Source organism: Trachypithecus francoisi, unplaced genomic scaffold, assembly GCF_009764315.1.
Source record: "Trachypithecus francoisi isolate TF-2019V2 unplaced genomic scaffold, Tfra_2.0 Lachesis_group14, whole genome shotgun sequence".
Taxonomy (NCBI): domain Eukaryota; kingdom Metazoa; phylum Chordata; class Mammalia; order Primates; family Cercopithecidae; genus Trachypithecus; species Trachypithecus francoisi.
Genome location: NW_022681459.1, coordinates 29,459,285 through 29,486,078, shown reverse-complemented (window position 1 = coordinate 29,486,078; position 26,794 = coordinate 29,459,285). Strand labels below are relative to the sequence as shown.

The 26,794-nt window shown below is 50.6% G+C and overlaps 1 protein-coding gene across 4 annotated transcripts; it reads left to right on the top strand.

The window, feature by feature from the left end:
* Positions 1–1,452: 1,452 nt before the first annotated feature.
* On the top strand, positions 1,453–25,638 carry TMPRSS3 (transmembrane serine protease 3). Of its 4 annotated transcripts, none has more exons than XM_033232563.1 (13): positions 1,453–2,361; positions 2,826–2,970; positions 8,245–8,355; positions 9,233–9,349; positions 9,749–9,872; positions 11,808–11,933; positions 13,477–13,520; positions 14,296–14,461; positions 15,270–15,439; positions 17,337–17,432; positions 20,855–21,000; positions 21,681–21,833; positions 24,761–25,638. In XM_033232563.1, exons 1-13 carry the CDS (start codon positions 2,161–2,163, stop codon positions 24,776–24,778), a joined length of 1,617 nt encoding a protein of 538 aa, XP_033088454.1. In that variant the 5' UTR covers positions 1,453–2,160; the 3' UTR covers positions 24,779–25,638. The 4 variants fall into 4 exon arrangements, with proteins under 4 accessions (XP_033088454.1, XP_033088458.1, XP_033088456.1 ...); XM_033232565.1 differs by having other exon boundaries at positions 1,999–2,361; positions 20,858–21,000; XM_033232566.1 differs by lacking the exon at positions 1,453–2,361 and having other exon boundaries at positions 2,463–2,970.
* The last annotated feature ends 1,156 nt before the right edge of the window (positions 25,639–26,794 follow it).

Genomic DNA, 26,794 nt, shown 5'->3' with positions numbered 1-26,794 from the left:
GGAAAGAGTTCATGAAGGAGAAATGTGTGAGCTTGAAGGAGACCGCAGATCACAGCCAAAAGGCACTGAGATGTATGTGGGCAGGTCCTACTGGGAGGGAGAAAGGAAGACTGACTGAACCAAAGACTACCTGGATGCATCTCTCAGGCGTTTGCCATCAGCACATCCCGCCCATTTTGCCTTCGAAATTAACCTCAGGCAGCCAGTTCTCACTGTCGGCACCACTAGTGCCTGGTCCATGTCATGGCCCTTGTGGTCCATGAGGTTCAGCCTCCTTGTGGCTGTCCTTATGTCCCCCATCCTTACCCCACTCTATGCCCTGTCAATCAGGATTTGCCCCATCCAGATCCCCCAAGGCTTTCCACATACCAAAGGCAAACCAGAGCCCTTCCCGTGCCCCTGGGCCCCGGGATCTGCCATCCGTCCCGCCGGTCTCACCTCCTGCTACTCCCTGTTCCCTGCTCTCTAGGCTCACAGCCCCTCTTGGGGTTCCTCAAACACTCCAGCGTGGCCCCTTTTCCAGGCTTTGGAGTTGGTGGTCCCTCTCCCTGGAGGAATTTCACAAGACTCACTTCGCTGGTCACCAAGGTCTCTACTAAAACATCATCAAGGTCCCCGCTGAAACATCACTCTCCCTAGAGACCATCCTGTACCACTCTGCCCTCATCTCTCTCAGACCCTCCCCGGCTAATCTCTTCCTAGTGCTTATCATCTGGGGCCACATGGGGGCGCTTTTTCTTGCTGGCTGCGCTGTGTCTAGAGTCTGGCTCATGGCAGATGCTTGCTAAATATTGGCTGAATAAATGCATGGATTCGCGATTTGCCATCCACCATGGTAAATTCAGCCCTTCAAAGATGCTCGGAGCTCCCGTCCCCACAGCAGCAGTTAAACCCCTTTGAGCAGTGCTGTGTGCAGAGGCCTCTTGGGACGCAGAGGCCCCCGAGGAAGGAAACATGACCTGTCTTTTGTGGAGTGCTGGCTGCGATGAGCATCTTCGGGCTCCCTGTCTTTTGTCTGCAGGGGCAGCTGCAGAATTGAACTTGGGGACTCAGTTACAGGGAGGGACAGAAACCCCCACCAAAGAGCGTGCCTGCCCTCTCGATGGCCGCACTGTCAGCACTGGGCAGAGCCCACCCCTTCTTTCAAGTAAAAGGAGCGCCTGTGTTCTGATCACCCTGTGATGCAAAGTTTCTGAAAAGGTTTGCTCACCTTACTGACTAATTAAAGGGAAGCCACATTTTTCCCTCCCCGGTCTCTGCAGCCATACCACCAAGGGCTACTTGATAGGCGCTTGCAGCTTGGGTTACACAGATGCCCATGATAATGCCATTTGCTGTGATGATTGAGTTGACAAGGGCTGAGTGACTTAGGGAAAACATTCCCCGATTGGACTAACCTGTTGGCGGCCTGCTTACCATCACACTTGTTTTTATAATGAAAAAGGAAATTATTTCTGCTTTTAATTATGGCAGCTCCAGAAATGGTGAGTAAAATGGATGTGGGGAGAGAAGATGCTTCTCAACCTTTCTCAATGGTGTAGAGCCTGCCAACCACAGCCTGTTTGGGAGGGGACGTTTTCACCCAGGTTCCATCTTTCAGAAGCCATTTTCCCACTTATTCTTACTCTGTTTATATGGACAAACTATGTAATTTGCTATATGCTGACAGTAAACAGAGGTATCAGCAAGACTGAAAGCCAAAAAAATGGCCCAATGTGAACTTCTTGTTTTTCTAAGATAGTCTTCCAAGCTCGTCTTGCGATAGAAATGAAATAAACATTTTTGGCACAAAACTCTTGTTTAGATTTTACTATGACCTTGGGAAACACGGTTTGTTTCAAATGACTTTACTAGTTTCCTTTGGAATTTCAAACGTTACAACAGGTAGTCACAAAGGGAATGAAAGCGGATGATCTGAGTATCTGTGTTGATGTGCCTGCTGGAGCCCCTGTGGATTTCAGCACTTGGAGGAAGCAGGTTCCCAGAGCAGCCATGCCTGATACCTGGGAGAGGGAACTGGAGTTTCATTGGGAACCATCTGCTATTTTTCTACTTCCTCTGCCCTCTCAGAGTTACTGGGAATGACTTGGAAAGGTCTCTGGTCTTTGGCGTTGTGATAGGTGGAATTCTTTCATAGGAAACAGCCACAGGGTTGTTTTGATGCAAGCCGTTGGTCCAAAGCCACTCCCCACTTTGCTATGTAGGGGAAGGACCGAGCACCGGATGGCTTGGATACTTTCGTTCTTAATTAGGTCATGCCCGTGTGAGCCAGGAAAGGTCTGTGTTTATGCGAAGCTAGTAATACTGTTGCCTACTATCTCTTCTGTGGTGCCATCTACATTTTTGGGACTTGGGAATTATGTGAGTACCGAAACTACTTATGCTTATGGTAGGTATACACACGCACAGGGAAAGAATTGCGTTTATGTGGGACAGGTGAAAACAGTCGCAGAAAAGCGATGGAAAGGGCTGTGAGAGAAATTTATCTTCTGAAGAATAACGATATGGTAATTTCTGAGTGGTGAGAGGGAATCTCTCTAAAGCAATCGATTTGAAGACTGGTTGGACAAACAGCGGGAAAGTCATTGTTTTAGCAGAATTAAGTTCATACTTTTTTTTTTTGCGCTAATTCTAGAAGGTTTTCTGTTATCTGCTGTAGCTCAGACAAAAATGCATTCTCACCAGACGAGTGTTTTCGGTTAATCGATACTGAATGCGCTTTGTGTAGACTGTCGAATTTCAAAGATTTATCGTATGACCAAGATGCACCTGATGCTACAATTATAAATAGGGGAACAAGTGCTTTCTGTTCTTCCTCGGCTAAGGAGATAGAGGTGGAGGTGGAGCCGGAGGTCAGAGGTCCTGAAATTGTCACCATGGGGGAAAATGATCCGCCTGCCGCTGAAGCCCCCTTCTCATTCCGATCGCTTTTTGGCCTTGATGATTTGAAAATAAGTCCTGTTGCACCAGGTAAGTAGACCCAGGTGAGGACCCTGTGATTTCTGACCACACCCCCATGTAGATGACCAATGTGGCTGACTGTCCCTGTCGGGGAAATATCTCCCCAGCCATTCTGACACCCATAGGCTGGACTTCCCTAGACCTGTGGAATCTCGGGGAGAAGGGATATTGGAGAGGGGATCGTTTGCTGAAGCCCCTTGCTGTCTCCCTGGAGTTGGGTGGTTTCTTCCCTTGTTGGAGGTTTTCAGAGACTGGGGCTCCACAATTGTCCTGTCAATCTTGAAGGAGGTCAGATCCTGGCCAGGAAATCTCTGAGCACTCCAGGAAGTCCTGAGAAGCAGTGGCCACCAGTCCTTCCGAAAACTCAGGATAAACTGGAGGTAGCCAAAGATATTAGAGGCCTAGATTAAAATCCAGCAGCAGATGACAGAGTGACTCCTAAGAGCTGAAGGAAAAAAGTTGGTTTTGTAAATAAGTCACAAATGCCTGGTAAAACAGTGGACTCTCTAGCAACCTATATGGCTAGGATCTTTTTGACCAGAGATGGTCAGGACTGGTCAAAGGGAGCTGTGGGGTTGCTGGTTCTGGAAGTCGGGGCTTGGATGCAGGCAGATTCCTGACACATTGGTTCTGGGGAAGAACCGCAGGAGCTCTGCCTGAAGTTCCAGAAAGCGGGAGTGGGGATGACCCTAATGATTTCTTTTAAACCACCTGAAAAATTGGCTTGGAGGAGGTTTGGAAAGGATGGGAAGTGGGAGAAGAGGTTTCAAGTAACTGAAAAGACACACTATTTAAAAATATGGCTCAAAATTAGCATAAGTGTCAATGAAAGAAAAAAAAATCTTGCAACCACCTGACCCCCAAAACTTACCTGGTTTTTACATCTGCAAAGTCTCTTCCTGCTTTTGCTCATATGTGTGGTTTCATGCACACAGGCAGGTGGGTTTTTTTCCATAAAAGGTTTTTATAAATTTTTTCTTATGGAATCACAATATTCCATCAAGTAGATACGCAATTTACATAGCCATTTGGTCATAGTTTGACCTATAGTTGTTCCTAATATTTTATAACATAAATAATATAAATATCAATAGCATTATAAGATTCCTTTCTCTTATTTTTGATTATTTTGCTATGACTATGTAGTGGGGAGGAACAAAAACTTTTCCTTGTAAATAGAACAATTTACATTAGAAGAATAATTGTAGAAAATTCTACAATTTTCATTAGAAGAACAATTTAGAAAATACAGTTCATCAAAAGGATTTTAAAAAATTACCCACAATGGCACTATTACTCAGAGATAATCCTATCAGCAATGTATTATTGAATTGCTTGCCTTTTTCTATCTATATATCTATATTTCCTCTTGCAAGTAACATGTACTATTTGTATTATTTTCAAGCTTTTTAAAACTTTTAACAATATCACCTTCACCTTTCTATGGCATTAAATAATTAAATATTTTCTAGATGTTGACAAACTATGGCTGATGGGTCAAATCTGGCCCACCCCTTGCTTTTGTAAATAAAGTTTTATTGGAACACAGACACACTCATTTGTTCACATACTGTCTGTGGCTGCTTTCATGCCATAACAACAGAGTGGGGTTGTTAGGACAGACCACATGGTCCATAAAGTTTAAGTACTATATTTAGTATCTGGTCCTTTACAGAAAAAGCTCGCCACCCCTTTTCTGTATCATCTTGTATTCCTATAGGTATTCCATTACGTATGTACCTCATTTGTTATTTTATCTGTTCTTTTTTGTGAGTAATTTGTTCTATTTCCTGTGCATCAATATTATAAGTGCCATTCTTCTAAGTGTCCTTGGGAGTCGATATTTGTGTATATCTACGGTGACATGTTGGGATAAATTCCTAGAAGTGGAACTGCTAGGTCAAAACTTTCATCTGTTTTTGAGCTTTCTGGTGTCTAAGTTTACACAGTTGGGAAGTTTACACAATTTCTACCTCTGTGACTGTAGGTGGGGGGCCATTTCCTTTCACTCCATGTGAATCATTGTGAAGTTGGTACATAGTTATGTCTAATTTGCATTGTTCGTCATTTTCATTTCTCAAGAAGTCAAAAGCTTTTTTTTTTTTTCTTGAGACGGAGTCTCGCTCTGTCGCCCAGGTTGGAGTGCAATGGCGTGATCTTGGCTCACTGCAACCTCCACCTCCCGGGTTCAAGCAATTCTCCTGCCTCAGCCTCCTGAGTAGCTGGGATTACAGGCACATGCCACTGCACCCCGCTGATTTTTGCGTTTTTAGTAGAGGCAGGTTTCACCATGTTGGGCAGGCTGGTCAAGAAGTTGTTTTTCACACTTGTGTGCCACTTGCATTCCTTCTTTGGAGAAATACTGTGCATTTCGTTGTTTATTCCAGGCAATGCCCTCAAGGACCAAGTACAGAGGAAACGTGGGGCACCTGCAGTGCCCTCAGGGCAGCCTGGCAGAGCAGGGCAAACGGGAACTGATACAACGTTTCTATTAAATATCAATCTTTGATTTGACAATTTGGGGTCATTTTCTAAATCTAACTTAGATACAGAGCAGGTGGAAGGCAAAGAGGTCATTGCTGGGGTTCCTGCAGATTTCTAAGTGTAAGACGGAGGGTAGGCATCCTCATAGAGGAGAATCGTTAGTGTGTGGGGGATTGAGGTGTGAGGGTGGAGAGAGGATCCTTTCTGCCCGCTCACCACCACAGATGGGCTGTCCTGGAAGGACTTGGTCTCAGACCCTGAGTTAAAACCACCTTCATTATCATGATGTCATTCATTCATTCATCTAGCACATTTTTGTCAAGGACTGCGGTGTGTCCCCTGCTGTTCTAGGTATGGAGAATGCAGACTCCAGAAACACAGAGCTTGCCACGGTCTCTCGTCCTCCCTCACTCTGCATTCCTCGCAGCCTCCACATCTGCGACGTGCAGCTCCTATTTCCCTGCTCTTCCTCCATCTCCCGCTCACCCTCCCCTCCGCACACTCTTTTCTCCTCGCATTCCATGTCTTTTCATCATTTTTGTCTTCAAATTCCCTTCTTTCTTAGGCAGCCTCAGCTGATACTGATCATTTTATAATCACACTCCTTATTGCTAGAGGGTGAAGTTGTGAGTCTCCATGGACAGGCAGGGAAAGATCTTTTTAGCTCTTCCATGAGAGAGTTCTTGGCTCAACATGTCCAAGACTAGGAGAAGAGAGGCAGGTGCTAGTCTCATTCTGGACAATTGTATGCCATGGGCAGGCTTCTCTCCCCTTTCTAGATTTCAATCTTCCTAATTTATAACAAAGACAACTTGGGCATTCACGTATTTTCAGGATTGATGAAGTAATGTATGTGAAGTGGCCTGCTCTCCCTAGGAGGGAAGAGTGCTAGTGGGAATTCTTCTGCTGCCCAGAGAGCCTTATACTTCTGTCCAGGCATCTGGATGCTCCTTAGATACTGTTTCCACCAGATTTCCCTGGTTCTGGAGGCAAGAACTGTAAAGGGTCTGAGATGTCACCCTACTTGCAAGCCAAAATTTAGCTTGTTACAGTTTCATGGGTGCTTTGGAAGACACGAGAGTCCTGGGTCGGAGACAAAGGACTCTGTTCCTCACAGTGCAGCAAGGGGCACAAGCATCCTGTTTGTGCTGGCTGCCTTTGCCTTCTCAGTCCCACAGAGGCATGTGGAGCTGCCTACGTGTATGCTGCACGTGTAAGCAGTTTGCATTGCTGCTGCATATCCCAGAGTCAAGAGAATGCTCATCTTTATAATGGTCTGAAAGCAGACCTGTGCAAACTTTGCTCTGGAGGAAGACATTACATTTGTCAAACTGGACAGTAAACAAACCTGCCTCTTGCTCTGGAGGGAGACACTATCTTCCAAGGCTGTTTGCTCTACACACATCCTTGAAGAGACGATCTGGAATGAAAGCTGTCCGTGTCTGTGCACAGCAACTGTGGAGAATGGTGTATCAACATCCTGTCCTCAGCTGGACATGGTGGCTCACGCCTCTAATCCCAGTACTTTGGAAGGCCGAGAGGGGAGAATCACCTGAGCCCAGGAGTTTGATATCAATGTGGGCAACATAGTGAGATCCCCATATCTATAAGAAAAAATTTAAACAAACAAACAAAAATCAACATCTTGTCCTTGCATCCCCTCTGGGAGAAACCAGCCCTACCTCTGCCTGCAAGCCCCCTGTGTGGGTTTCACACCCTCCTCTGCAGGGGAACAGCCTTGCAGACTGGGATGCTACTTCCCCTCCATATTAGTGTCCTAGGGCTGCTGAAACAAAGTCCCCAAAACTGGGTGATTTAAAACAACAGGAATTTGTTGTCTTAGTTCTGGAGGCTGGAAGTCCAAATTCCAAGGTGTCATCAAGGCCATACTCCCTCTTAAACCCACGGAGCACCATGCCCTGCCTCTTCCTAGCTCCTGGTGGTTTGCCAATGATCTTTGGCATTTCTTGGCATGTAGATGCATTGCTCCCATCTCTGCCTTCATCTTCATGGGCTGACTTCTGCCTGTGTCTCTCCTCCCATCCTCTTCCCTTCATACATGTTTGTCCCTGTGTCCTGATTTCCCCCTTTCTGTTTTTGTTTTTTGGAGATCGAGTTTCACTCTTGTTGCCCAGGCTGGAGTACATTGGCGTGATCTCGGCTCACTGCAACCTCTGCCTCCTGGGTTCAAGTGATTCTCATGCATCAGCCTCCTGAGTAGTTGGGATTATAGGTGCCTGCCATCATGCCTAGCTAATTTTTGTATTTTTAGTAGAGATGGGGTTTCACCATGTTGGCCAGGCTGGTCTTAAACTCCTGACCTCAGGTGATCCACCTGCTTCGGCCTCCCAGACTGCTGGGATTACAGGAGTGAGCCACCGCGCCCAGCTGTTTTCCCCTTTTTATAAGGACAACAGTCACTTTGGATTAGGGCCCACCCTAATGACCTCTTTTTAACTAGATGACTTTGTACAGACTCTCCAGTCCATCTCCAAATAAGATGCCATTCTGAGATACTAAGAGTTAAGACCTCAACGTGTCTTTCTGGGGGATACTATTCAACCCGTAGCACCATCCCCTCATCCCCCATGGAAGAACCGGGTCAGAGATGGAGCAGGTAGGACTGAACTTCTAAAGAATGTGCCCATGATTGGTGGCCCTTTCCCTAATTAAGGCACCTTTCTTTGGGCTCAGACTTCTCTGCAAAGAGGGGAGGGGGATGGATAGCTAACGTGTAAGTTCCATGCCCCTCCAAGTCAAGCTCTGTGGCTTTCTGCTCTTCCTCTTTCTGGTTTTCAGATGCAGATGCCGTTGCTGCACAGATCCTGTCACTGCTGCCATTGAAGTTTTTTCCAATCATCGTCATTGGGATCATTGCATTGATATTAGCACTGTCCATTGGTCTAGGCAGTGAGTACCATTCATTATTTAATAGGATCTCAGATACCTAGCCAAGTAATTAAACTTTCATGAGCACCTCCTCTCACCCCAGCATTTTGCTGCTGCCCAGCCTTAATTACTGGAGGCAAACATCCTTTTGGTTTGCTGACTTGAAGTTTTATTTGCCCACATGAATGTAAAGCCAGTCTGGGGTGCAGCAAGGGCTGCTGGCCATGCTCATGCCTTTGTCACCAAGGAACCTGCCCGGTTAGGAGTGGCCAAAGGCAGCTGATGAAATAGAATCCTGCAGGTGGAAAGGAGGCACTGACCGGGGCAGCGGGGAGAAGACAAAGCGGCCCATTCAAGCAATGCAGGCACACCAGCTGCTTTTACAATAAGGTGCATGTGACTTTTGAGAAACTGGGTCATTTGGACGGAAGGTCTCTAATAGGGAACAATTTTTCTTTCAAATACCTGAATCACAGGTCAGTTTAATTCGCCACCTGCCCCACTGTGTGGTCCACAGTTCATTCACTTTTTGCCCTTGGTAAGAGAAACCAGGAAGGCTCAAGCAGTTCTCAGTCAGGACTCCTTGCTCGGCCGGCTCAGCAGGTTGGCCCCCAGCCGTGCAGTTTCTCTCTTGACTTTGAGCCCTCCAGAGTCTCAATTCACCTCGCGTTGTGGTTCCCGGGCCAGGCCACTTAGCGAGACAAAGTGGGGCACAGCAGCCCCACCCCTTGGAATTCAAAACAGAAACTGGGCTGCAGGAAACAGGCTGCTGACAGGGATGCAATTTCCACACAAGTTGCGTTATTCACGGGCAGCTCTGTGCCGTGTGGCAGGTGGACAGTTGTTCGTGTGGCACTCTGAAAGAGCTGGTGACTTCCTGCCTTCCTCCCTTTCCCAGTCCACTTCGACTGCTCGGGGAAGTACAGGTGTCGCTCATCCTTTAAGTGTATTGAGCTGACAGCTCGATGTGACGGAGTCTCAGATTGCAAAGACGGGGAGGACGAGTACCGCTGTGGTAAGGTCTTGGCTTTTCCCTGGGGAAGTAGAAGGAAGCAGGTGAAGCCAACCCTGACCCTTCCCATCTGTAAAATGGGTCCAAGTCATTGCCATTTTTAGGCCACGTCCTCAGCTGGGATTGAACTGGCATTTGCCCAAAGACATGTTGGACTGGGGGCACGGAGGGCCTTCCATGGAGCTCTGCCTCACTTGGGGAGACCACAGAAGCAATAAGATGAGACCACCGAGAAGTCTCAGGGGTCCAGAGTCACTGCTCTGTGATGGGGAGGCTGCTGTGGACAAGAAGTGGGTCAGATTTGGCAGAGGAGGGGTTTGAGCTGACTGGGGAGAAACCCCTGCCTGCGGTCTCAGGGTTCCACCTGCCACTAATGAGCCTTTCTCTCTGCACATCGGCCAGTCCGGGTGAGCGGTCAGAATGCCGTGCTCCAGGTTTTCACAGCTGCTTCGTGGAAGACCATGTGCTCTGATGACTGGAAGGGTCACTATGCAAATGTTGCCTGTGTCCAGCTGGGTTTCCCAAGGTAAGTTAAAGAGCATTTCCAACCCATGGGCAAAACACAGAGAGGATAACAATGAAGAAAGACAACTACCATTTAGTTGGGCACCATTGGGTGCTTTCACGCCTCAGATTCCATCCTCGCAGCCACCTTAGGATGCCCGATATCATCCTCACTTCACAGGCAAGCAAACCAGGGCCAGAGAGGCTAAGTGACTTGCTCAAGGCACATGGGAAATGGCATGTTTGGGGGTTCTCAGGGCCAGGCCAGGATCAGAGATGCACACATGCAATAAAAAGCTTCAAAGTGAAAAACAAAAACAAAACCAAAAAACCCTCCAGCTCGTCAGCTTGCAGCTCCTAGAGTAGCTTCCTGGACACTTTCCTGCTTGGTCCTGGTGGTCACATCAGTGTCCATGCATGCTTCCCCAAGAACCCCACAGAACCAACTGTTGAGTCAGAAATTTAGTGAAGACAAAATCATCCAAAACAGTTGTTTAGCAACATGTAGAACAAAGAACTATAACAGTTGACTGTTCACTTTTTAGTGTTTGTGTTGCCTACATGATTTTTTGCATTGGGGTGACACATTTTTGGCCCAGGCATGGGCCTCCTTCTCTTCCCTGGCCCCTTCCTTCTGACTTCCTGCAGCCCCTGTACTTCCACGGGTTCCCCTAGCAGCCTCCTTACTCCTCTTTGCTGTCAAGTCTCAGCGCTCAAAGCAAGCAGGCTGCATCCTGCTTTGCCCTCAAGTAGATGGGGTCATTAAAGCCACACTGCCCTGAGTCCTCCACAGTCTCAGTTTTCAAATTCCATGCATCATATTCTCAGCTCTCTTTCCCCAAAGCCGGTGGAAGCCAAAATGCTCTCCAGCCTCCAGCCCTGAGGTCTGCCTCCTTCTCCCTCCACATCAACTGAGATTCAGAAATGAGCTGCAATTCAAGTTCAATGAGAACAGCAAAAATCATCCACACTAACACCTTCAGGAATTATATATTACTTCTCAGAGACAAGGAGGAAGAGGTACACACACACACACACACACACTGCACACACACTGCACACAGCTGAGAGCTTCCCCGTCAGACATTTCTCTTCCCTGTGAAGATTGTGCCTGCTGCCTTGATTACATTTTCCTCAAAACTCAAAGTTGACTGAACTTTGTATTCTACGTACACATCCCATAGCATTTACAGTAAGCTGAAGAAATCCTATTGATAAGCTGGTGCGCTCGTCGTGACAACAAGCTACTGCACTATGTTTTGTTCATTTCACAAAGAAAGGAGAACATGGCTGTTTATTCACCATCTTCCATCTTGTGACTCTCCAAACATTTGAGTCTTTTTTAAAAACTTGCACCACTTTCTCCACTGTTCTCCAGAAGACCTGTGCCCTGGCACTGTAAACATGAGCTGGGCTCTGGTGTTCGTGGAATCACTTTCTTGTATGTGTTCATCTCTTTCCAGTGGGGCCCCACGCTGGTCCTGGGCAGATAAGAAATGTCTCTCCTGTTCCTCCAACTCATTGTTCTTGGGGAACAACTCAGTGTCCCTGCTTGGGTGCCCCCTGACAATACTGCGCCTATTTCTGTGCTCACCTCCCCTCTGGACTTGGTCAGGCCAAGCAAAGGGCACTTCCCTGGAATGTGCAAAGAGTGACCCATCCAGGGACATCAGGAGGTGGTCGCTCACTGTGTGGCTGCAGCCCGGGGTGGGTGGGCAGGGCCGTCAGGTGCAGGCCAGAAGCGGGGGTCATCCCAGAACACAGCAGGCCTGGAATGAATGCCTTGCCAGGGTGAGTGAACTTCATTCTCTTGGCAAAAGGAAGCTTTTGATGGGTTTGGGGAGACAAAATGACATCTCCCAGGTACAATCCCTGTAATATTGTGACTCGCACATAGGCTGAATGCTTCAAAGGGTAAATTTACCACATTGGGTCTGTGTTTCCGATGTGCTTGCAGCTATGTAAGTTCAGATAACCTCAGAGTGAGCTCGCTGGAGGGGCAGTTCCGGGAGGAGTTTGTGTCCATCAATCACCTCTTGCCAGACGACAAGGTGACTGCGTTACACCACTCGGTATATGTAAGGTAGGTGGTCAGGCAATGCTGTTGTCTGCACGGGTGTCAGTCACCTGCTGGATTTGTAACACTGTTCTCAACTCCACAAGGACGTAAGAGGCATACGTGCGTTATCTCAGATGGAAGGTGGGAGTTGGCCACCTTGGTGAGACTGGTGGATGCACCAGACTGGGGATGTGAGAACCTGGTCCCAACTGGGCAAGTATGGCCCAACAAAGAAAGGGAAGGAAATAGAGTAGAAGGATAACAGTGCTGTGCATGTGACCAAGGTACTGTCACATGACAGGCACCCTGGGTGTGTCTGGGGCATGAAAGCAGGCAAGAAAGAAGGGGGGTGGGGAGGAAAAGAGGGAGGGAGGAAGGAAGGAGGAATGAAGGAAGGAAAGAAGGAAGGGAGGAAGAGATGGAAGAAGAAAGGAAGGAAGGAAGGGAGGGAGGAAGAGAGGGAAGAAGGAAGGAAGGAAGGAAGGAAGGAAGACAGGAAGGAAGGGAGGGAGGAAGGGAGGAAGGAAGGAAGGAAGGAAGGAAAGAAGGAAGGAAAAGAGTAAGAGTAAAAGGAAGAAAAACAGAAATTAAGATAGAAATTTATCCTACTTTGTTTACTAAATATTTTAGCATTCATTCTTTAATTTACATGTTTTCCCCAACAACTCATGGGGAAGGTAAAACCAGGTGTCCTTAAATAACCATCAGGTAGCTGAAACCTACAGGGACCACCTGCCTTGCCCCAGGTTAGACCGTACATAGCAGATACAGCCAAGAGTTCTGAATTCAATTCCGTATTATCTTCCTGACACCTTGGCCCAAACCCTAAGATGCGTGTTTTCTGCTCTGGGAATGACAGGCTTATTGGTCTGTCCATCAGGGATGAATAAGCAGCTGGGACCCACATGCAGTCTGGAGGGACAGCTCATGTCTTGGGTGCTAAATCCACAGTCTGGTGACACTAGCTTTCTCTTGCATGAGGAGCTGGGGCTCAAAAGGCAGAAAACATTACAAAGATTTTGGGATCCGTTTCCCTTCACTATAAGAAAAAGCACAAACCCTGGTCTCCACCTGTGTGTGGGGTTGGGGGTAGGACTGTCAGTTTTGGGGCAATCATACTTTGTTGCTCTGGGGAAGGAGTCCTCTGCCAGGTGTGTGAACCCAGGCTACAAGGAGTCCTGGAGAGCTTGCCACGCTGTCCCTTGGGCACTCTTGTGTCCCCAGGGGTCAGGAGGTGGAGAACATTCAGCTGAATCGCCACGCAATGACAGCGTGATATGTTGATAGAATATATCTCCTTATACATCCTTTATCACTAGCTATTTAAAGCTTAGAAATACAGAACAGCCCATTGCAGACACAATACTTCACTGTCAGTCGAGTGTTTTAGAATGAATTGTGTGACCTCATCCTCATTTTTTTTTAACATAGACTAAAACTGTAATCTATATTCAAGAGAGGGGGAAATAGAATTTATTTATCTGTTACCCTAAGATTACGTTTTTAAGAGTGTTCCTTTCATAGACCTGGGGCATTTTTCATGGAGCCTACTTTTCCTCCACTTTAGGGAAGGATGTGCCTCTGGCCACGTGGTTACCTTGCAGTGCACAGGTAAGAGTTCTAGAAAGGCAGGGGTCCCGGGTAAGCAAGCACATGCTGAGTCCTATCTCCTTGCCCTCTGAGTCCTCTCTCCCATGGGGCTCTGTGTCCCTTCCTCCTGAGTGCCAGGTGGGAACTCTGTGTACCCCTACCTACCGGACGAGGGGAGCAGTGTCATCCTCACCTGTTGGCCTCACCAGTCAGGTTGGGGAGACAGCCAGAGCAACTCATTAGCAGCAGACAGGACCAAGGCCCATGATGTCCCATCGCTCTGTAGAGCCTTGAGTCCCTGACTTAGTACCCACTTCCTCCTTACACGTGCACAGTGCTCACTCCAGGATACTCGGGCAGTATCTCTCATTCCTGGCAGAGGGGAGTGTTCACACCGCAAGGGTGGGGTCTGGAGCAGTCAGGGAGGTGCATGCACCTGTGGCCATGAGGAGGGGGCTGCAGAAGGTTCCTGCCTGCTCCTGACATTCCAGGGTGCTGTCATCACTGGGGGAACAGGATGGGGAGTGGCACTGCCAATGCTGGGCACTGACCAAGTAGGGCAGGTGCTTTTCCCACCACATCCCCCACAGCACCCACCATCCTCATGTCTCCCCAAGAGCCTGACCACCTCCCCTGCTGAGCTCCCCCTTGTAGCACTTTTCTTACAGCTGCTGTGAGCTCTGGGAGGGTGGGGGGCAGTGAGGGTGGGGAGAGAGGAGCAGGTGCATGGTGGTGACACCATGTCCCCCAAAGAAGTCTGCAGGGTAGACCCACAAGCCCTTGTTCCCTTCCATAGCCTGTGGTCATAGAAGGGGCTACAGCTCACGCATCGTGGGTGGAAACATGTCCTCGCCTTCGCAGTGGCCCTGGCAGGCCAGCCTTCAGTTCCAGGGCTACCACCTGTGCGGGGGCTCTGTCATCACGCCCCTGTGGATCGTCACCGCTGCACACTGTGTTTACGAGTGAGTGCTGCTGACCTTCTTCCCAGATCCCTGTTCACTTCTGGGTCATGTCGGGGCGGGGCTGCTTTGGGTGGTGAGAAGCAGGTCCAGAGGGAAGACAGAGAGACCAACTGCCAAGTAATGTCCAGTTGGAGAGGTGAGAGGTGCTTCCAGCCTCACTGTGGACCATCGTCATCGGCTGGTGGTGACTGGTGACCTTGAGCTTGTTTTCAGGATTGTAGCTCCTACAGAAAGGACAGACAGAGGAGGAAGGAAGCTCTTGTGCTGGAGGAAACCCACAAAAATGAAAGGACCTAGACCTTCCTGTAGCTAATTCCAGTGGACCATGTTATGGCAGAGACAGGGTGAGATGGTGGTGAGGGAGGCTAGAGGGAATATGTTGGGCGCCAGGTACTGGGTCTCTTCTTAAAATCTCAGGAGCTTAGAGTGCAAGAAAACTGCAGAAAAGACTTCCAAACACAATGATTCTCCCTGATATTTTTACCCCCAATTTTGTTGCTGTTTGATGAAGAACGGGCCCTGATAGACTCCTTGCAGTGAGCAACGTTGAGTTCAGCCCTCAAATGCCAAGAAGACCTCAGAGGTGCCAAGAGTGAGGCCTGTCTGGGAAACACATGGGATGTGGCTCTGTGTTTCTGCAGGGCATGAGAGTGCAGTTACATATACAGCATAAACAAGCAGGGTGATGGGACCACCTCTTGCCTGATAACCTCTCCCACCATCTTCCTAGGTTTTCAAGACACCTGAGGTCAATGAGTTCAGTGGTTGGACTTTTCCTGTGCTTCACCTCTTGCTCTTCTCATTTCAGCTTGTACCTCCCCAAGTCATGGACCATCCAGGTGGGTCTAGTTTCCCTGCTGGACAATCCAGCCCCATCCCACTTGGTGGAGAAGATTGTCTACCACAGCAAGTACAAGCCAAAGAGGCTGGGGAATGACATCGCCCTCATGAAGCTGACTGGGCCGCTCACGTTCAATGGTACATCTGGGTCTCTATGTGGTTCTGTGACTCTTCCTTTGTTTCAAGAGGATTTGCAATTGCTCAATGAAGCAGTCTTATGATGGCTGCTTTATAATCCTTGTCCGATATTAATAATTCCAACTCCTGATTCATGTGGGTGTTGGCATCAGTTGATTATCTTTTCTCATTAAAGCTGTGATGTTCCTAGTTCTTGGTATTTCATGTGATTTTCAATTGTATCCTGGACAATGTGGCTATCATGTTTGCAGATTTGAGTCCTACGTACCTTTTCAATGTTACCCTGTTTAAATGTAGTTTGTAGATCCTGGCCTACAGAATGAATCACTGATGACTCTGCCAGGTAGATTGGTGGGTTGTGGTTCCAATCATATCTTAACTTTAGAGCCTTCGTGGGCTGTGTGCTTTGTCTGGTGCCACCTTCTCCCTATTGGTGCCACCTGGAGGCAGGAAGAGCTTCTTGAGGCCACCTGGAGGCAGGAAGAGCTTCTTGAGGCCACCTGGAGGCAGGAAGAGCTTCTTGAGGCCAGACCACCTGGGGCCTCTAGGTGGTAGAAGAGAGTCATCCATCTGTAGGGACAAAGAGCCCTTCCCAGTCCAGATGCCTACTGGGGATGCGTCGCCTCAGCCAGTGCCACCCACCTGCCTGTTTTCTCCAGGTAGAGGGGCCATCTCGGTTGAGAAACAGAACCTCCCAGGCTGGCCAGGTGGTGTGGTGGCATCCTCTCATTTCTTTACAGGCTGAAAGATGCTGGGCACCCTCAGCTCCCTGGAAGTACAGAAAAGTTCTCTCCCTACCAGCAGCTCCTAAATACCCTGTTTCTTGAAAAAGTCAAGCCCTGCCCTCTGGACATTACGAAAATGCCAGAAGAGACACACCTGATAAAACTTGCAAACATCTCGTAGATGCAAACAAAGTACTAGGAGACTACTCTCAAATAAATTAAAGCCCTTTCTCCTTCTCAAGAAAACAGGGAGAGCATAATAAATAGGTGAATTCCCTTTTACTGGAGCAGAATCCTGGCCTGAGACCAGCTGCAGGCTCTACTTGGCAGAGTCATTATTGCGTCCATCTCATGGACACGTAATGCCCGAAAACAAATATTTCCAGAGAGGCAGGAAAATGGTTATGGTGGTGCCAGTTTGCCAATTATTATTAATGATACTGGTTATAGGAAATGAGGTGCCAGCACTTGTACTTTGACAAAAATTCGAGTGAGTTCTTTCATTCCTTCTCTACCTCTCCATTACTGTGCTGCACAGAAAAGCTTGGGGGAGTCTCAGGGTGTGTTCACATGAAAGCCTGAGGTATGTGCAGAGCACTCTGGCTTTGGGGGAGGCCCACAGGACCCGGCTCTACACACAGGCAAACTTGTCGTCTCCAGATGTCCCAGGAACCTTAGCAATATTCATGGAGCCGTGTTCTATAAGCAACACATGTACTGTGATTTAGACCAGGAGTGGGCATGTGCTGGCCTGAGGGCCAGGTCTGCCCCATTGTGTTTTGGTAAATAGACATTTTACTGGACACAGTCACACCTATGTGGGTACCTGTCACCTGGGGCTGTCTTCATGCTCCAATGGCAGCCATAGAGACTGCACAGCCTACGAAGCCCGAAACATTGACTATTCAGCCCTTTCCACAAGAGGTGTGCTGACCCTGGTCTAGGCTCCCTCACTCTGCCACGGTGGAGGGCTGTTCTACAGTTTTAAGTGCTCTGGGAGTGGTGGATGGGGTAAGGGGCTCCTGCTGTGAGCTGATGGTTTTCAAGGAACTAAGGGCTTGACCTTCCCTTGGGAGATGGTTCGTGCTCCTCTGAGACAGAAGCACAGATGAGATGGTTTTCTTGGATTCCTGCTTCAATTGAGTTGAGAACTACTGTTTCCTTTCAAACAGAGATGATCCAGCCTGTGTGCCTGCCCAACTCTGAAGAGAACTTCCCTGATGGAAAAGTGTGCTGGACGTCAGGATGGGGGGCCACAGAGGATGGAGGTCAGTGGGCTGAAGCCAAGATTCTGAGCCCGGGAACCCAGAACCCAGAGGGCTGCGGAGGGGGCTCCCCCAACGTTCCAATGTGATGTTCCCATGGGCTGCCCAGATATGCCAGCCAGGGAGTGTATGTCAACTGCTCAGGACACAGTCAGCAGCGGAGCTGTGGGTCAGGAGTCATGGTTCCATTGTTGTGGGGACAACATGACACTGCAGACCTTCTCAGGAGAGAGTTAGACCTTCTCAAACACAGCAGATGTTTCCCTTCCCCTGCCCAGACCCCCTGCCTCGTTAACTGAGGACATACAGAGCCCACCTAGACAACACTCCCAGGCTTCATTCAGAACTCAAAGATTTGTGTTTGTGAAGACTCTTTGCCTTGTGGGACTTTGGAAGACGTGTTCTTTCATCCTACAAAGAGCAAGTGGAAGCAGCAGCAGATGAGATTGCTGTAATAATAAGGGAAGCAGGAGTGGCAGTAACCATAGTCCATGCAAGTGAAGCCTGGGTGCCTTTCCTTAGTGTGGGCACAGAGCTGGTCACAAGTCTTAGGTTTTTCCATCAATCACTTTCTTTGTTAGTAGGAAGAGGATTCATTTTCTGTGGCTGCTATAACAAATTCTCACAGTCTGGGTGCCTCAAAACGATGGAAATTGGCCAGGTGTGTTCGCTCACACCTGTAGTCCCAGCACTTTGGGAGGCCAAGTCTATGGGATCCCTTGAGGCCATTAGTTTGAGACCAGCCTGCGCAACACAGAGAGACGTCATCTCTACGAAAAAATACAGAAATTAGCCAGGCATGGTGGCATGCACCTATAATCCCAGGACTTTGGGAGGCCAAGGTAGGAGGATTGCTTGAGCCCAGGAGTTTGAGACCAACCTGGGCAACATGGCAAGACCCTGTCTCTATAAAAAATTAGCCTGGGCTGGGTGCAGTGGCTCATGCCTATAATCCCAGCACTTTGGGAGGCTGAGGCAAGTGGATCACTTGAGGTCAGGAGTTTGAGACCAGCCTGGCCAACATAGTGAAACCCTGTCTCTACTAAAAATACAAAAATTAGCCAGGCATGATGGCACATACCTGTAATCCCAGCTATTCAGGAGACTGAGGCTGTAGAGTCACTTGAACCCAGGAGGCAGAGGTTGCAGTGAGCCAAGATCACGCCATTCCAATCCAGTCTGGGTGATAGAGCAAGACTCCATCTCAAAACAAACAAACAAACAAACATTAGCCTGACACAGTGGTCCCAGCTACTCAGGAGGCTAGGGTGGGGTTGCTTGAGTCCAGGAATTCTAAGCTACAGTGAGCTGTGATCATGCCACCATACTCCATCCTGAGTGACAGAGTGAGACTTTGTGTTTAAAAAAACAAAAATTAAAAAACAACAACAACAGCAAATAAGGAAAATGTGGAGATTTATTTCCACATCCAATTGTGGTGTCTGTAGGGTGGTTTTCCTGGAGGCTCTGACCCATTTCCTTGGGTTCTGGTGGCTGCAGCTACACTGGCGTTCCTATGCTTGTAGGTGGATCTCCAGCCTCAGCGTCCATCCTCTTGTGGCTTTGCCCCCTGTGTCTCTGTATCTCAAACTTCCCTCTCCTGTGTCTTATAAGGACACCAAGTCGTTGGATTTAGGGTCCACCCTAAACGCAGGGAGATCTCATGCTGAGATTCTTACGTTAATTACATCTGCAAAGACCCTATTCCAAATAAGGCTGGGCTCCATAGTGGCAGGTAGGCATATTTTGGAGGGGCCCACAGTTCAGCCCAACACAGGAAGTTTAGTGTTTTCCTCTCAACAGCGATTACTTGAGCCCCTCGCCCTGCTGAAGGCACGCAGGGGCTGACCGGGATGCTTCGAGTCTGCGGGGCCTACCTACCCCCCGCCCACTGGCAGTGCTGCTCAGCTGGCTGAGGGCACTCAGAGCTCTCTGTAGTTTCCAGCCCACCCATGTGGCCCAGGCCCAGCTCTGAGCCAGTGTGGCTGGTCCAGGGCCCTTCCAGCTTCATCAGAACTAGCACCCCTGCTGTGTGGTGGGAGCTGGGAGACCAATCTTTGCTCCCCTTCCTCTCATGGTGGGCTCTCATTCAGGACCACCCCGCCCACCAGAACCATTCTAATGACACTGGGCTCTGAAGAGGAGGCTGTGCAACAGCTTCGTCCTCCCAGCAGATTCTCCATCCTGCTGCAGATTTGCTTCTCGCTGTCAGTCTGCTCTGTCCAGCACAAAAGGTCCAGTGAGCCCCTGTTCTGATGCGGCTTCAGCCCCAGCCTGTGCTGGAATCTTCTCCCATAATGCGTTGAGCTGTTTTGCCACATTCCAGGCAGGAAGCTGAGTGTCTTGTGATACCATGTGCTCCTCAGAGCAGCCCCTCAGGGTCCTGTCATTGTGTGATTTTGTTGTCTCCATGAAATCTATGGAGCCTTTAAAACATCAAGATGCCTGGGTCACATAAACCAGCTAGGTTGGAGGGGTCCATCGCTCGGTGTCGGGGGTGTGCTTGGCCCACTGCAGGTGGATGGAGTCTCCTGTGACTGTTGCAACAAACGACCCCAACTTCGTGGCTTAAAATGACACAAAAGTATCATCTCATAGTTAGGAAGGTCACAGGTCCAAACTCAGTCTCAGGGCTCTGGTGTCAAGTGTGGGCTGGGCTGGCTTCTCCTGGAGGCCCTTAGGGAACCTGTCTCCTGCCTTCCCCAGCATCTGCGCTCTGCCCGCACTGCTTGGCTCGTGCCCCTCCTTGGTCTTCCAGGTCAGCAGTGCCGCATCTTCTAATCTCTCTCTGACTCTCTGACTCTGGTCCCTGCTCTGTCGTCACGGCTTCTCCTCCGGCTCCTCCAAAGACCCCTGTGACTTCGTTGGGTCCACCCTCTTACTCAGGATCATCTCCCCACTCAAGGCCTGTCCCTCAATGCACCTGCGATGTCCCATTTGCCCTGTAAGGTGACACAGTCACAGCTTCTGGGGATTGGGGTGAGAATGTCTTTGGGGGTCATTTTTCTGCTGAGCATCCCAGAGTTCACAAAGATGCTGAGTGACCTTCCTGAGCCTCAGTTTCCCTCCCATAACTTGGGGTGTTCTGATGGCTGATTGGGCTGGTGCCCTGGGGAGGTGCCTTGGCCACTGTTGCCCCCCTCCTCCTCCACTTTGGACACTTTAGGAGAGTCGGTGGCCCTGCCTTGAAGCAGAGTGACCCCTTGCAGCCACCTAATAAGTGGGCAAGCTCTGGGCGTGACATACTTCAAGACAGTGGGAGTCTACTCGTCCCACCAACAGGGCCCTGTCCTTTTCTGCTATTGCATCACACCAGGGAGCACCCCCCTCGTCCCTCGTTCCCTCGTCCCCCTGGTCCCAGCACGCACCCTCTGTGTTTTGAGCCAGACTTCCTTCTCACACGCCTCCCCTCACTTGCATTGAAGCAGGTGATGCCTCCCCTGTACTGAACCACGCGGCCGTCCCTTTGATTTCCAACAAGATCTGCAACCACAGGGATGTGTACGGTGGCATCATCTCCCCCTCCATGCTCTGCGCGGGCTACCTGAAGGGCGGCGTGGACAGCTGCCAGGTACCGGGCCACAGCAGTGGGTGGTGCTGTGGCAGGGTGACCCAGCCCTTGGGACAGGCTGTTGCCAGCATTTCCCTGTGACAGAACAAAAAGTAAATTTACAGGGCGTGGAGAAGAAATTTGCTCAAGATATCACTCCTTTTCTGGCTGCCAGGCCTATGTTTACCCAGTGATCTGGCTCTGCGTGGGTGCTGGGTGGTGGGAGGGGTCTCGTGCTGCTCCCCTCCAATTCTGACTTTGTGGGGGGCCACAGGGGAGGTAGGTGGCAGGGAACCAGTGAATCTAGCCCTCCAAAAGCTGCAGTGGGTGGGACTCCAGTTCTACCAGGTGGATCTCAGGTCACCTGAGGGCCCTGGCCAGGCGGACCCTCCCTCTCACCAGCTGCCCTTGAGCTTCAAAAGGTCAGGGTCTGCATTCTGGAAGGAACACATAGCTGGACCCCAAAGGGGTCCAGGGACATCCTCTCTTGGGGATGCTGTGTCTGGAAGGGCTGATGGGTTTTCTTCTGTAACCTGGGTGGTCCATTGTGACATCATGAAGGGGATCCCAACTCCACAGCAAACAGCCTGTCCCCAGAAAGCAACCTCGCATGGCAGTGCCCGCATGGCAGTCTGTCCCCAGAAAGCAACCTCGCATGGCAGTGCCTGTCCCCCAACCTTTGCTTCTCTCCTGTCACCCAGGGGGACAGCGGGGGGCCCCTGGTGTGTCAAGAGAGGAGGCTGTGGAAGTTAGTGGGAGCGACCAGCTTTGGCATCGGCTGCGCTGAGGCGAACAAGCCCGGGGTGTACACGCGCGTCACCTCCTTCCTGGACTGGATCCATGAGCAGATGGAGGTGGGTGCAGTGCCCCCAGGCTCACATTGTCCCTGGTTTTCGACCCCTAGGGTTCATTAAATGCAACCCTGGCCTTGCCGTAAAGAACCAGGGAGTGACCAAGTGGTTGTCCATTCAGCAGCAGTGATTTGGTGACTCCAGGGTGTCAGACGCTTGTGCTGAAAACAGAGATCACAGCTAGTCCTGGCAGCTCTGGGTGGGTACAGCCTGGCAGGCAGAGGAGCTGGGGCCGGGAGGAAGAAGGAGCCTCACGACATGGGAAAGGAGGAGGCAGTGAGGAGGAGCCCCTGCTGGGATGGGGATGGGTCAGGTGTGCCCCTGTGTGCCAGGAGCAGGGAGAAAATGGGAGGGGCCGAGGGGCTGAGACAGTTGGAGAGAGGACCCTGCCCGACCGCTGAGGGGCGGGAACCTCGCTGGGAGCCAGGGATGTGGGGCGGTGTCCGCAGTCAGGAGGGGCTTGGAGAGCTCTGCACTGGTGGTGAAGGGGTGGGGGGGTCCTGGAGGGGGAGGGGTGGAAGTGGGAGGGGCCTACAGGGGGGCACCGAACAGCGAGGCTGGCTTGGCAGGACCCGGCATGGAGGGGAACGCTGAGACGGTGGAGGAGGAAGAAGGAGGCTTAGGGCTTCGCTGGGATCCTGGCAGGTGAACGCAGAGCCTGTCTCATGTGGGCGCTGGGAAAACATTTGCTGACTTGATCTCAACGTCTCTCACCCCACTCCTTGGGATGGTTTTAAACACAGGAGGTCCTCACTCAATGCGGTTGATGGGATCTTGGAAACTGCAGCTTTAGGAGAAACAGCGTACACAGGCCCTCCAGCAACGTCCTTGCTTGCAACATAATTTTGTTTTAAAGTCGATGAGAAAAAAATTGGTTTCATTATATATCATTTTGCTTAAAGTCGTCGTTTCCAATAACTAACAATGATGTCAAAGTGAGTACGGTTTTTTTCCTAATTCAGGTGAAATTTATATAACATACAATTCACCATTTTAAAGTGAACAACCCTGTAGCATCTGCACATTCCCAGGGCTGTGTAGCCACCACCTCTGCCAGTTCCCAGCATTCTCATCTCCCAAAAGACACGTGGCACCCTAGAAGCGCGCAGTTCCTCCCCCTCCACTCTTCTCCCCAGCCTCTGGCAGCCACCCATCAGCTTTCTGTCTCCAAGGCTCAAGGACCTTTTTAAAAACCTTTCATTTGAAACAATTGACCGAAAAAGGACATCAAATGCTGAATGTGCCTCAGGCATTAATTCCCATTTTGCTCTCATTGATTTTGTGCTTTAAATGAGAAACTACAGAACAGTGCCCACGGCAGAGGGCGAGGCCTGGGACTGAGACCTGGGCTAGTTTCACCTTCAGCACTGCTGCCCTGCAGCCCTGAGCACAGTCACAACCCTTGCGGCGTGGTGAGGGCTGTGCTCCGGCTTGGTGGAAAGTGCTTGCTCCTGTTCACCTTGCTGGGAGAGGAAGCCTGGCCTCGTCCTGAGCGCTGAGTGGCCTGCAGTGCTCTTCAGTACAAAGCTCAGCTCAGCCTGCCCGCACTGTAGAAAGGACCAGGACGGACAGCTGAATGGGGGACCTCCTCACTGTTCAGGGTTCTGTGGGAGCCTGGGGCACAGGAGGGTCGTGTGTGCAGAGGGCAAAGGGCAGGAAAGGAGAAGCTGGTCCTCTGCATGGGTCTGCGGAAGCATTCACCAGACACAGATCCCCAGGGGCTGAGCACTGAGCTGGTGAGCCTAAAAGTCCTCCTTAAGACACTGAAGGTGCAAGGCAGAGAAGCCCACTCCCATGTCCTCCAGCTGTCGTGGGCGAGCTGGAGAAAAACGTTCAAAATCAGCTTGGGGAGCCCGCTCACAACGGTGCCTCGACGGGGCCGCCTCAGCCCCTCCTCTGTCAGCACCATCCTGGGCCACAGAGCCTGTGACCCTCCCTGTACTACAGCGGAGGCGACCTGCACGAGGCCCCCAGCTAACAAGGGCAGAGTGTGAGTCACATCAGATCCCGACGTGGTTCTCCAGCGCGACTGCACAGCGGAATCAACAGATCTCGAACTTAGGGGTGCAGAAGCATCTCTCAGCCTGTTTGTTAAATGTGAAGATTGCAGGGCGTCTCTCCAGAGTCTGATTGGGAGGTCTGGGGTGAAGACCCTGGTGAATTTGTTGCACGGGGACTTCAGGGCACACTGAGAAGCCCTGGGAGGGTCTTGGAGGCAGTTTCCCCTATTGTGGTGAAGCTGTGGGAAGCTGTGGTGGAGGAGCTCGTCTGTGATGCTGGCTCCGGTGGTGCCTGGAGCCCCTGCTCCTTGCACAACGCCTTAGTCATCTGCTGCCTTCAACCCACCAGTGCATGTGTGAGATGCGCGGCCTCAGACACACCCTTTCCCAAGTCCCTCTTCAGACATCCTAGGGGAGACTCAGAAGAGATTTCCTTTCCTGGGAGGCTTTCCAGTGGGCCCGCTGTGCATTTCACTTGTTCCGTTGTGAGGAATGTCAATGGGAGGGCCTTCCGAGGACTCAGTCTCTTGCGGGGAATTGTCCCGTGTGCTAGCTGGTGGCATGCCCGCGGCCTCATCTTCATTTTCATCCAGCACTTTTCTCTATCTAGTTGAGGGCTTAAAACAAAATTGTTCTGACTCAAACCAGAACTTAGGAACACAGTGCCGAGACCTAGAAGTTTCCTATGGAAGTGATGGGACGGTCACAGGGCAGAGATGGGACCTGCAGATGCTTGGCTGGTCGGAGCTTTTCCTGCCTGCCTCAGATCCGCTCAGAGCTGGCAGCCCCAGGGGGAGGCCAACCTTGTCTTCATTGTGGAGAACAGCCTCACAATTCCTGTAAGGCAAAATGCAGGTGCCTGTTCCATCACCATGTTGGACGGATGGCTGGAAGTGCTAAAAACAATAACACCTTTGTTTTCATTTACAGAGAGACCTAAAAACCTGAAGAGGGAGGGGACAAACCTGAGTTCCTGCAGTGAGGAAGACAGCCCAATCCTCCCCTGGCCTCCCGTGTGGGAACCTGCACATAAGCAAACACTCTCAGAGCTCTGCATTCCGGCACCAGCAGCAGGCCTGAGAGAGGCGCCCTTCCATCGGATTCCAGCACAACCTTCCAGCTCCTTTTTTTGTGTGTGAGATGGAGTCTTGCTCTGTCGCCCAGGCTGGAGTGCAGTGGCGAAATCTCCGCTCACTGCAGCCTCTGCCTCCCGGGTTCAAGTGATTCTCTTGCCTCAGCTTTCCCAGCAGCTGGGACCACAGGCACCTGCCACCATGCCCAGTTAATTTTTGTATTTTTAGTAGAGATGGGGTTTCACCATGTTGGCCAGGCTGCTCTCGAACTCCTGACCTCAAATGATGTGCCTGCTTTAGCCTCCCATAGTGCGGGGATTACAGGCATGGGCCACCATGCCCAGCCTCGTGCTCCTGTCTGATCTTCACTAAGAACAAAAGAAGGAGCAACTCACAAGTGCGGCCTTTCCCACTGGTCCACTTGGTTTTCTCTCTAGGGGTCTTGCAAAATTCCTGATAAGATAAGCAGTTATGTGACCTCATGTGCAAAGCCACTAACAGCCGCTCAGTAAAGACGCACCGGCCCAGAACTGCACAATTGCGGTCATTGCACGTTTTTATCCCTAGGGACCAGAACCAAACCCACCCTTTCATTTCCAAGACTTGTTTTCACACGCGGGGAAGTTAATCTATGAATGACTCATTTAAGGCATATTTTCATGATTCTTTATAGCATTTGGTGCTTGATGTATTATTGTCCTTTGATTCCAAATAATATGTTTTCTTCCCTCATTGTGTGGCGTGTCTGAGTGGACACTGACTGGTCATGTGAATCAAAGTCATCCACTGAATTCCAGAGGCTCCATTACCGTCATCTCTCCTGCGTGCACTGCGCATTTGGCATTCTTCTGTCAGAGCAGGTTGCTCAGCAGATTAGCATCGGCTCATGTCATACACAAAACCCAAAAGCAGAGCAAGGCCAGGCAAAGTAGTGGGTGTGAGCAGTGGCCGGAGGGAGTGAGTGGTGGCTCGAGGGTTTGAGACCTGGATGGAGGGTCTGAGTGGTGGCCATAGTGTGTTAGTGGTGGCCGGAGGGAGTGAGTGGTGGCCAGAGGGTGTGAGACCTGGATGGAGGGTCTGAGTGGTGGCCATAGTGTGTTAGTGGTGGCCGGAGGGAGTGAGTGGTGGTCAGAGGGTGTGAGACCTGGACGGAGGGTCTGAGTGGTGGCCATAGTGTGTTAGTGGTGGCCGGAGGGAGTGAGTGGTGGCCAGAGGGTGTGAGGCCTGGACGGAGGGTCTGAGTGGTGGCCATAGTGTGTTAGTGGTGGCAGGAGGGAGTGAGTGGTGGCCGGAGGGTGTGAGGCCTGGACGGAGGGTCTGAGTGGTGGCCATAGTGTGTTAGTGGTGGTCAGAGGGAGTGAGTGGTGGCTCGAGGGTGTGAGGCCTGGATGGAGGGTCTGAGTGGTGGCAGTAGTGTGTGAGCAGTGGCCGGAGAATGTGAGCGGTGGCCAGAGGGAGTCCACGGTGGCCAGAGAGCATAAGCAGTGACTGGATAGTATAAGCGGTGGCCGGACTGTGTGAGCCATGGCCAGAGGTTTTGAGTGGTGGCCAAAGGGTGTAAGCGGTGGCCAGAGGGAATGAGCTCTGGTTGGAAGGAGTGGGCAGTGGCAGGAAGGCGTGAGCAACAGCCAGACGGTGTGAGGGGTGGCCGGAGGGAGTAACCGTAGTTTGAGGGAGTGAGCAGTGGCCGAAGGGTGTTAGCAGTGGCCAGAGGGTGTGAGTGGTGGCTGAAGGGTGTGGGCTGTGGCCAGAGGGAGTGAGCACTGATCAGAAGATGTGGGACCTGGACAGAGGGTTTGAGTGGTGGCCAGAGGGAGTGAACAGTAGCCGGAGGGTGTGAGTGGTCGTTGGAGGGAGTAAGCCCTGACTGGAGGGAGTGAGCGGTGACCAG